Source organism: Nicotiana tabacum, chromosome 4 (assembly GCF_000715075.1).
Source record: "Nicotiana tabacum cultivar K326 chromosome 4, ASM71507v2, whole genome shotgun sequence".
NCBI lineage: Eukaryota > Viridiplantae > Streptophyta > Magnoliopsida > Solanales > Solanaceae > Nicotiana > Nicotiana tabacum.
In genome coordinates this window covers 126,013,561-126,025,506 of record NC_134083.1, presented here as the reverse complement: position 1 = coordinate 126,025,506, position 11,946 = coordinate 126,013,561, and the positions used below count along the sequence as shown (strand labels likewise).

The 11,946-nt window shown below is 36.6% G+C and overlaps 1 protein-coding gene across 2 annotated transcripts; it reads left to right on the top strand.

The window, feature by feature from the left end:
• The first annotated feature begins 9,357 nt into the window (after positions 1-9,357).
• LOC107772954 (trans-resveratrol di-O-methyltransferase-like) lies at positions 9,358-10,982 on the top strand. Of its 2 annotated transcripts, none has more exons than XM_016592413.2 (2): positions 9,358-9,593; positions 10,493-10,982. In XM_016592413.2, the coding sequence occupies exons 1-2, from the start codon at positions 9,396-9,398 to the stop codon at positions 10,793-10,795; spliced, it is 501 nt and encodes a 166-aa protein (XP_016447899.1). In that variant the 5' UTR covers positions 9,358-9,395; the 3' UTR covers positions 10,796-10,982. The 2 variants fall into 2 exon arrangements, with proteins under 2 accessions (XP_016447899.1, XP_075107279.1); XM_075251178.1 differs by having other exon boundaries at positions 9,358-10,130.
• The last annotated feature ends 964 nt before the right edge of the window (positions 10,983-11,946 follow it).

Sequence of the window (11,946 nt, the reverse complement as noted above, 5' to 3'; positions counted from 1 at the left end):
TCTATAAAATCTCAGCTTTTCTCCATTCTATGAGGGTTGCCTCCCTTTTTCTCTTCAGCACTCATAATCACATTGAAGTCACCACTAATACACCATGGACCTTTTATGAGGTTGTTGCAAGATCTCAGGCTTTCCCACAATTCAAATTTTCTTTGTTCTTGGCATAGACAAAGCTCATCTAGAATATATCTGCAGACCCTAACTTTTTGCATTTAATAGTGATATGTTGTTGCTCATCTACCATAATTGTTACATCAAACTCAGATGACCAGAATATCCATATCTTTCCATTTATATTGGCATAACTTCCCTCTAGCCCCAACTTTCTTCTGTAGTGATCTATATATACAACATCCACAAAAGGTTCTTGCACTGCCACAAAATATAATTTATATATATTTACTAGAAATTTCAGTCTTTCGAATACCCCAGGACTTTACCCCCCTAATATTCCATATTATTGTATCAACCATGAGGAATATTGGGGGCTTGAGCACTGCTTTTAGAAGCCCTAAATTTAGCTCTGGTTAAGGGACCAATTATATCTTTCATTTTCTCCATGTTACTCTCTTTCCTTCTAGGAGATAAGTTACCTCTCATAATAAGATCATTTCTATGTTGTATAATAACATTTCTCTAGTTCATTATCAACCCATGATGTCCTTGGTGCAAAGGCATGGATAAGATCTTCTTCATCGGCAGAATTGCATTCTTCATACTCATCCTTATCTTCATACCCATTGTCTTCTTCTTCTTCTCCCATATTATCTACGAACCTACCAATATTATTATCCTTGAGTTGTGTATCAAATATCTGAAGGGGTGTGATTTGTTCATGAGTGTTCATTCCTCCATGTTGGCTAGACTGTCCAAAGTCTCTTTGAGTTGAAAACTGTTGTTCTTTTGCCTGTAGATGTGTAGGGCTCCAACGACGAATCCCAATATCAATTCGTGCTTCCTCTGAATGCTTCTTTTCTCTTTGAGGAAACAATAGATAGAACACCTTCATTATGTCCAACTTCAACTTGATGGTTCCTTTTAGTAACAATCGATAGAGCTCCCACATTATGTCCAGTTTCGGGACTCGCCGGAGTGGTGTCAGTAATCTCTGTGTCACGACCCAAACTAACCTCTGTCGTGATGGCGCTTATCGTCGAATTAGGCAAGCCGACTCATTTTCAAAACAAACCGATATTTTCATTTCAAAGATAATTTCAAGGTTATTTAATATAAAACCTCCATTTAAAGAGTTCAAATAAAAAAAAATAGAAGTGCGGAAAAGAAAAGCCCGACATCGGGGTATCACTAGTCATGAGCATTTACTACAATCTATCTAACAATATCAAGGCTAACTCATCCTGAAAAATAGCTAAATACAACTAGAGGAAGATAAGAGGGAGAAGAGCAGGGGCTGCGATTGCCAAACAGCTACCTTGCTATCTCCAAGACCAGAACACTCAATAACCGCTACCGGGTCCAGCTACACCTAAATCTGCACACAAGATGCAGGGAGTAACGTGAGTACGCCAACTCAGTAAGTAACAATAATAAATAAAGACTGAGCAGTAGTGACGAGCAATAAAGCATATAACGTTCATATCATTAAATCGCAGTAAAGTACAACATGTTTTAAAAATCAGTGTTTGAATCGAATCATCTCGTTTAAACCCGGTTCCAGTAAGAATCATTTAAAATAATTTTTCCAACAGTTTTTCAAACAAAGGCTCAATGCAAAGGTGAGCAAAAATGATGAAATCATAAACAGCCCCACGGGCAAAACATCACTCATATACAGCCCCTCGGGCAAACCTCACAGTCACTCGTTCCACTCGGGCATACCTTACAATCACTCTTCCCACTCGGGCATACCTCACAATCACTCATGCCTCCCAGCCACTCAGCACTCGGCACTCGCACTCAATAGGTACCTACGCTCACTGGGGGTGTGTACAGACTCCGGAGGGGCTCCTTCAGCCCAAGCGCTATAATCTGCACGGACAACTCACGTGCTATAATAATAAAGTATGCTGCAGGCGGGCAGCCTCGATCCACGCTCATCCTCACAAATCAGGCCCTCAGCCTCACTCAGTCGTAAATATGCTGCAGACGGGCAGCCCCGATCCACACTCATCCTCACAAATCAGGCCCTCGGGCTCACTGAGTCATAAACCTTTCAAGCCACTCGGACATTTCAGTAAAACAGGGCATTCGGCCCCAACATTTATATGCATCAAAATAGAGTCATAAAACTAAGTTATGTGGTAAACAAGTATAAACATGACTGAGTATAGATTTTCAATCGAAAACAGTGAGAGGATGGTAAGAAATAACCCCTAAGGGTCCAAACAGCATTGGCTCAAGGCCCAAACATGGCATTCAGCCCAATTTACAGAAATTCTTTCTAAAACATATAAGTATCAATGGTTTCAACAAAGTATGCAACTTTACAGTTGCTACGGGACGGACCAAGTCACAATTCCCCAACAGTGCACGCCCACACGCCCGTCACCTAACATGTGTGTCACTTCAAAATAGTAGAATGATACGAAATCTGGGATTTCATACCCTCAGGACCAAATTTACAATCATTACTTACCTCAAACCGCGAAATTCTTATTCTGTAATGTCCTTTCCTCGTGAATTGGTCTCCAAACGCCTCGAATCTGGTCATAAATAATTCGTTTCAGTCAATAAAATTCATTGGAATTAATTCCATAAGATAATAATGATTTTCCATAAAATTCCGAAAATTAGCTCAAAAATCGCTCGTGGGGCCCACGTCTCGAAACTTGACAAAGTTACAAAATCCGGAAACCTATTCAACCACGAGTCTAACCATACCAATTTTACGAAAATCCGACCCCAACTCGACCCTCAAATCTTCGATTTAAACCAAGAGGGTTTTCAAATTTTTCCAACTCAATTCACCAATTAAATGATAAAAATAACCATGGATTCGGGTAATTTAACCAATATTAAGTTAAGAACATTTACCCCGTTGTTTCCTCTAAAAATCACCCAAAATCGCCTCACTTCCGAGCTCCAAATCGCCAAAACCTGAAAATGGTCGTCCCATTTTCAGAACTTAAGCTCACTGCCCAAACTTTTCTTCTTCGCAAACGCGGTCAGTGCCTCACGTTCGCGAAGCACAAAATAACTCCCGTCCAAATTCCCCCTTCGTGAACGCGACATCACCCTCGCGTTCGCGAAGCACAAAATGCCTCTGTCTCAATGCCTTTTACGCGAATGCGTTCGAGCCATCGTGAATGCGATGCTTCTTTCCCCCTCACTACGCGAACACGACATCCCCTAGGCGAACGCGTAGACCAATTGCCTGGGGTCTTTGGCTGCTTCCTCTCTTCTTCACAAATGCATAACACCTCTCATGTTCGCGATGCATACCCAATCCACCCTTCGCGAATGCGTGCTTCTCTTCGCGAACGTGAAGAACAAATATTGCCAGTCTCCCAGTTCCTCTTCGCGAACGCAAGGCTCCACTCGCGAACGCGATGAAGGAAACCAGATAGTGTATCAGAAAAATTCCAGCAGAGTTCCAAGTCCAAAATCCAACCCGTTAACCATCTGAAACTCACCTGAGCCCCTCGGGACCTCAACCAAATATACCAACAAGTCCTAAAATATCATACGGACTTAGTCGAACCCTCAAATTACCTCAAACAACGCTAAAACCATGAATTACACCCTAATTCAAGCCTAATAAACTTTGAAATTTCTAATTTCTACAAACGACTCCGGAACCTATCATAAAAAAATTAAAAAACAAATTGTTTGTTTTGGTTAGAAAATCTGAAAATGTGTATATAATTAGATTAATTTTTGCTCAGACTCATACTTTCAATAGTATACTCTTGTGCCCTGTGTTAAAATGACTCATTAATCTCTAATGATATTTTTTCTATTTTGGCAAATTTAGACTTACACAAGAGAATTATCAGTGAAGAACCTGGTTCATCAATATAACACGGTATGTTTTCTACACTCTGCATAATTTGAAATAATAAAATTTGGATCATGAGTAGAGTCCTACTTAATTCCAAACTCCTTTTGGACTTATTCGTTACAAGTGAACCAGTTCTGTTCAAAAGAGTCCCAACCGAATTGAAGTACCTAGATTCTAGGGATACACTCCAAAGTCTTTTCAAAACTGAAATTCAGTTTGATTAGACTTCCACACCTACTAGCATCCCTTCCACCACCCCAACCTCTAAGAAAAGAGTAAAGATGCTTGCTTACAAAGTTGTTGCGGGGAGAGAACAAGTTTGGAGGTATTGGTGGTAAAAATTAAAAGGAAAAAGAAAAAGAGAGAAAGGGTGTTCGAAGTGCTGTGAGGGGAAAGGGTAAAAGAGTGGTTGATTCTTCATCCACTACTGTGAGTTTAACCAAAGACACAGGTGCAATGGTTGTTTGGGGAGAAATATCTACTGGAGTAGAGGAGAGTGTAAAGAAAACAGGGGAAAGTGGGTCTGGCGAAGCCGCTGAAGGGCTGGTTCAACTTGGGAAAAATATAGATGAACCTGTTTCATCTAAATAGGAAACCCTCGCAGACCTACTGAAGAAAGTGACTAAAAGTTATAATCCAAAGAAGAAAGGGAGGTTGGTACAAGCAAGGATCATTTTGGGGCAAATACGCTGCCTGCTTGTGACTATGCAGTCCATGTCACTCCTAAAGAACCTGGTTCATCTAAGAAGGTACCAGTGAATAGCAAGGTGCGAGTCTTGGTGCAAGAAAGTGGGGCTAAGGATGCTGAGAGAGATGCTCTCAGAACTGAACTAGCAAGGGAAAAGAAGAAGAATGATGGAATTCTTCAAGACATGCTGAAACTTCTCCAAGCCAAAAACCAAGCCCCCAGTTCTTCCAAGCTTTAAACTTCTAGCCCAGTGTAGACCTTTTAGTGGCCCAGTTTGGAAAGTTTTTTGTTTGCTCATGTTTTCAGTATTTTTATTTCTTTTTATGCTTTGTGGAAGAATCGTATCAATCATCAATGAAATTCACTATTTTTGCTCTAACTGTTTATTTATATTTCTTAGATGGTTAAAATTCTTAGCTTGATCTATGATAATTAATCCATGATTGCATTTGAAGTAGCCCCAGTGGCCATGAGTAAGTTTTAAAATCTGGTTATCTCACCTTTTTTATACAATTTTTTGATGATGCCAAAAGGGAAAAAAAGTTGTGCTTTACATTTTGAACAGTGATGTTTATAACCTAATGAACCAGGTCCTTGATGATAAGTGATAAAAAGGAAAAATATTTCTAACATTGTGTTGATGTTGAGCTAAGTTGAAACAGGACCTAAGCTAATGGAAGCACAGAGTTTGTCATCATCAAAAAGAGGGAATTTGTTGGCCCAAGTAAAGAATAGTTTTGAAGATTGACAAAAGAACTCAGGGATGAACCAGGTCCATCACTGGTGGAAATAGACACCGGCAGATTTAAAGCACGTGAGATGTACATGCAGGAGATAAACGAAATCTGTCATAATAATAGATATCTCCTGATCGAAAAGATTGCATAATTAATAAGGAGAAGGACTCCTTACTCAACGAGAATATTATCCAAGATAAGGAAGGAGTTAGGAGTTGAGATTAACTAGAACTCTTCCACCAAGGAAGAGTAGCATTAGAACTCTAGTTATTTTCTACTCTACTAACTCCATAAATCGCAGGATGTTCTCATTCTACAAGGGACGCATAAAAACAGAAGTTAAACGTGAATTAAGAACAAAATAGCAAGGCATTGTGTTGCTAACAAGAGATAAAAAGGAAAAATATTTCTAACATTGTGTTGATGTTGAGCTAAGTTGAAATAGGGCCTAAGATTATGGAAGCACAGAGTTTGTCATCATCAAAAAGAGGGAATTTATTGGCCCAAGTAAAGAATAGTTTTGAAGATTGACAAAGGAACTCAGGGATGAACCAGGTCCATCACTGGTAGGCATAGACACAGGCAGATTCAAAGCACGTGAGATGCACATGCAGGAGATAAACGAAATCCGGTATAATAATAGATATCTCCTGATCGAAAAGATTGCATAATTAATAAGAAGAAGGACTTCTTACTCAGCGAGAACATTATCCAAGATAAGGAAGGAGTTAGGAGTTGAGATTAACTAGAACTCTTCCACCAAGGAAGAGTAGCATTAGAACTCTAGTTATTTTCTACTCTACTAACTCTATAAATCGCAGGATATTCTCATTCGACAGGGGACGCATAAAAGCAGAAGTTAAACGTGAATTGAGAGCAAAATAGCAAGGCATTTTGCAAGCAGCTCGCGTGTGATTCAAGTGTGCGAACCTGAAGCTAAATGGACCAGATAGAAGAACCAGTTCCAAGTGTCCGTCTTTTATTCTAGTTCAATTTTAGTAGGTGTTTTCATATTGTTCCTTTCAGCTTTATCTAGAGGCAATTGTAATAGGTACTCAAAGTATTCAAGTTAGAGTTAACTTGAAGTTGTCGCAGCAGTTAGAGGTTGGTTGCCATGACGGGATTAGAGTTAATCCTAGGTTTACAAAAGTGTTATGTAAATGCAGTTTTTGGCTCAGTGGTTTGGTGGAGAGTTTGGGAAAATCCTACTGGAAAGTAGGTCGTGGTTTTTTCACCTTTTAAGCCAGGTATTTTCTACGTAAAATACTTGTGTTCTTTAAATTCTGCATTTATTATTCTGCAACAGTAGTATAAGGAACACATAGAAGAACCAGGTCCTTCTATAATCTGTGCATTCGAAAAATTGGAAGCCACACAAATCACCCCTCCCCCCTCCCCTCCCTCTTATGTGGTATTGAAGTTAAAACATCAATAGTTAAGGGGGTAACTTATGTATTTTACCCCCCAAAAAATTATACAAGACCCCATATTTATATTAAAAGCTAAAGTCCCCCTTTTACCCATTGGACAAATAATGTAATAATTAGTTTTAATTTGTCTCATGGTTATTACCTAGTGGACAAAAATTATGTTAAGTCACATCAATGTCATGTCACGTCAATGTCTAGTCATATCAAATATCTTTTTAACATCGGATGTTGATGTGATATTGAATTTGACTGGACATGATTCGTATTTTAAAATTAATTCTACTGACTTCCCTGATTATTTATTTTAAAAATATGATTTCTACTATTTATTAAAAATGCCAAATACTACAAATATGTAGTATTTATTACTTTTATTTTTAAAATGATAATAAATTAATAGAATATCCTAATATTTGAAAAATAGAATAATTATCAATAAATTATTTTAAAATTTAGAAAAACTCACAAAAATTGTAGTATTTAACTAATTGCAATAAAATGATAAAAATCCCTATGTTTTGCAAAAATAGGAATAATTATCAATAAATTGCATTAAAGCTAAATAATATGCAAAAAATTATATTTTATTATTTTTTGACTAGGAAGCTTGCAGAAGTTAATTTTTAAATACGGAGGATCAAAATTGAGTGTCAGCAGCTACCCTCTCTTTGACCGGAGATGATGTGAGAGTATCTGGGCAAAGATATTGACGTCATACTCAATATTGTCCCGACGTGACTGATTGGGAACAAAGGAGATTTTAATCTAATTGATCCAGACTTGATTACTTGCTATATATATTATGAAATTCCAATAGGAGGATAATATGCTCAAGGCACTCCATAATGACTACGGTTCATTATGTACCAATTCAATCCCTCGTTTGAGTATTTGTGCTTTATTTAATATTTTGAGGCTTTGGATAGGTTGGTATAAGATTTTAGAACTTAGTGGGGTGACTTAATTTGGTCCCCAGAGACTCGAATGAGTTTAACCGCATTTGAAAAAAGTTGAAGATTGCAGAAAATTGCAGCAGCACACTCTGGTGCATGTGCCGTGTGAGCATCGTGGGGGCAAGGCCTTGTGTAAGGCACAACCATCGCGCAAGCCCTGCCTCGCGCTTTAGGCGTGCGATGCACAACGTATAACATAGGGGAAATTTACAACTTAGTATAAATAGTCTGGTAAATAGTACTTTCTTTATTCTAAATTTATGTGGCACACTTTGTTTTTTAATCTTTTTCCCAAAAAAATATCATCTTTTTATATTTAAAAATAATTTAACTTAAAAATTCCAAATTCACCCTTAATGAGATAATTTACAGCTATACAAATATCTAAGGCTTATTTTAAACAATAATTTAAAAGTCTTTCATTTTTTTAAACCCCTTATCAATTCAAATGGTACCATATAAATTGGGACAAAGAAAACATGAATTTTTCATATGGGAACACTTGTCCTAAAAAATCAAAGAACTTATTTTAGGGAGAATGATACTCTTTTTACTTTCTACTTAATAGCTAAAAATACTGTTTTTGCTACCCATTTATTTCCTTACCAAAAACTTGGCCAAACTCCTTCATTCTCTTGAAAGAAATTTGGTGATAAGTCAATTTCTTTAAATCCGTACCCTCTTTTATTTGACAATATTATATCTTCCTTAGATTGATATTGTTGTCATATTCTACAAGGTGTTAGTTGAAAGGTAGATTTCCACATTTAGGATTAGGAAGGTACCTCAACATGTTTCACGAAGTATTTGTATTATCTTTCACTACTTATAATGGTTGGAACTATTAAATCTTAATATAGAAACATGGTAAAATGGCTTTCAAGTAATTTAAGATTTGTTCCGGATGGCCTACAGATCTTAGCCTAAGATTTTTTGCTGGAAACTTGACCAATATTGTCCGTGAAACTAATCATTGGTTTTCAGTAAACTTATGGGACAGATCAAAATCAAATAGAAGAAGACCACTTGAACGTAACTTTATGTGCAGAAGATGGATGTCTTCTCTGTCTAAAGCAAATAAGAGGTAACTGCACTTAAAAGAAAACAATAATTTGTCTAGTAAAGCTATCAAAAAGATACAATACTACATAAATAAATAAAAACAACACAAATTTTAAGGTGTAAAAATATTTGTACAATCGCGTCTTTTAAAAAGTCATTATAAGTAAGTTTTTTTTGCACGGGAGTTTACACGCTTCTTAAGAAAAATTAATTAGGATGAGATTTTGACTATTTTACCCTTATTCATGTTTTAATAATTTATCCATAATTGAAGTGTTTGTAGTTTTCAAGGTTAATTATTACTAAGGGTAAAAAATGAAGAAGATAATCAATTTTGTCTTGAACTTCTAAAGTGACAAATAATTTGAGACAACTATATATTTTTATTAACCACGACTAATAATATCATGAGACGGAGGGAGTAACATATTGTAATAAATTAAATTATACTATAGTGTAACAAAAACCTTATATCATCAGTGTGTATAAGTTAAATTTATCCTATAAATACGTACCATTAGTGGTATTAGATGATAAATCTAATCAAGTCAAATTATCTTAAGAATGTCAATGAATGAGATTGGATCCATTGATCTCCTCCAAGCTCAAACTCAAACCTGGAACCATATGTTCAACTTCATAAGCTCTTCAGCAGCAAAATGTGCAGTTCAGCTAGGCATCCCAGATGTCCTCTACAAGCATGGTAAGCCCATGTCTCTTTCCGACCTCACTGCTGAACTTTCCCTCATCGACCATTCCAAGGTTTCCTTCTTGCCAATTTTAATGCGGTTTTTAGTTCATTCTGGTTTCCTAAACCAACATGAAAAAGAACACTACTCTCTTACCCCAGCTACGCAACTTCTTGTGAAAGATGACCCCTTGAGTATGAGGTCATACTTTCTGATCATTCATGATCCAGTTCTTTTAAAACCATGGTCTTGTTTAAGTGATTGGTTCCAAGATGATTCCTCTACTGCTTTTCATACTGCTCATGAGATATCTTTATGGGATTACTATGTGCAAGAACCAAGAGTAGGTGATAGTTTCAATGAGGCAATGGCCAGTGACTCGAGATTGATTTCCAATGTTCTTATTACGGAGTGTAAACATGTTTTTGAGGGATTGACGTCGTTGGTGGATGTTGGAGGCGGCACTGGCACTCTTTTAAATTATATGTATAGTCGTTGTAAAACCATCAGATCATCTAAAGAATATCTACAAGTAAATCAATCCTATCATCAATTTATGTGAAATTTAGCGAAACTCATTTCCAAGATATGTACTTTGATCAATCTCTTGGTAAATTTCCTCGCCCTTAATTGCAGGTAGTATAGAACACAACATCATTTCCACGAAAATATTGATATGTCAATGTTCATTGTAAAATGTCCTTATTCTATGTTGCCCTGCACAAATTATTGACAACTCATGGTCAACTAATTAATTTCCAATTGAATGCACTTATACTTTTCTTTTTGGGCGTTTATTTCTTCTCATTACAGAAGCCTAACATGCAGCTAAATGATTTTCAGGAATTATCTTTATTACTTCTTTTTAGAGTTATATCCTATTTGAGCTTCATCATATTCTGTGATAATTTACAATTAGCAATTTCTGACTTTTAAAATCTTATCTACTCAAAAATATTCATGGTTGAGCAGTGGATTCTGCATAACTGGAACGACGAAGACTGTGTGAAGATACTGAAGAAATGCAAAGAGTCTATTCCGAGTAGGGAAGAAGGAGGGAAGGTGATAATCATAGACATAGTGCTCGAAAATCCGAATGTGAGAAATGAGTTTGTTCGAGCACAGCATTATATGGACTTGTTAATGATGGTTTGCTATGCTGCCAAACAGAGAACTAAAATGGATTGGGAGAGGCTCTTCACTGATGCTGGTTTCAATGAATACAAAATAACTCCCACTTTAGGAACAAGGTCTCTTATTGAAATATACCCTTGAAGAAGTCTTGGCTTGAAAAGTGCGTATGTTTATGAATTGTATTGAATCAACTTATTTGGCTTGGCTTTTTTTTTGTTTTGTTTGCTCTATTAATGAATAAACTTACGAGCTTATGGAGTCTATTATATACTATGTGTTTATCTTGATGTAATTGATATTACTGGAATATATTTATCATTTTTCTTTACTTTGGATTATTTTCTTGACATTGACCTTGCCAATTATCAACTTAATTTGTTCCATTCAATTGAAAAACATTGCGAAATTCACTACCATCAGCGCGGTACCTTAATATTTTGAGTAGCATAAATTGAAAATTTTATTTTAATTACTACTCCGTTGTTATTGACTGTGATGACCCAAAATATTATCTTTAAATTTAATAATTAATTCTGTGTTCTAAGACCTCAAAAAATACTATTTATCACTCCTCGACTTGTGTGCGCAGTCCGTAAAACTTTCCGAAAAGTTTTTTGTGTAAAAAATGGATTAAAATGTGAAATAGAGCTTTAAAACTCAACTGAGTTGACGTTGGTCAATATTTTAAGCAAACGAACTCGGATCAGTATTTTGACAGTTTCGGTAGGTCCGTATCGTGATTTGGGACTTGGGCGTATACCCAAAATCGAATTCCGAGGTCCCTAACCCAAGATATGGAATTTTGAAGAAAAATTAAAAGTTTGAAAGTTTAATGATTTTTAAGAATTTACTGATGTTGGATTTATTGACACCGGGATTTTATTTTGGTTTCGGAGCCCGGTATAGGTCCTCTATAATATTTATGACTTATCTGCCGAATTTGGTGAGAAACGGAGTTGATTTGACATGATGCAGACGTCCGGTTATAAAAATATAATTTTTAAAGTTTTCTTAAAAATTTCCTTTGATTTGGTGTCCGATTCGTAGTTCTAGGTGTTATTTTGGCAATTTGATCGCGCGAACAAGTTCGTATAATATTTTACGACTTGGGTGCATGTTTGGTTTGGAGCCCCGAGGGCTCGGGTTGGTTTCGGGTGATTAACTGATCATTTTTGGACTTGGGAAAAACTGCAGAAATCTGTTTCGGGTATCCTTCTTCGCGTTCGCGAAGAAGAAACTGGAGACAGGCAGAATTGTGCTTCGTGTTCGCGACAGAGGGAACGCGTTCGCGA

What these genes read in the sequence shown, in the direction of transcription:
- LOC107772954 (XM_075251178.1), top strand. Translation starts at nt 9,396, where the DNA reads ATGTCAATGAATGAGATTGGATCCATTGATCTCCTCCAAGCTCAAACT.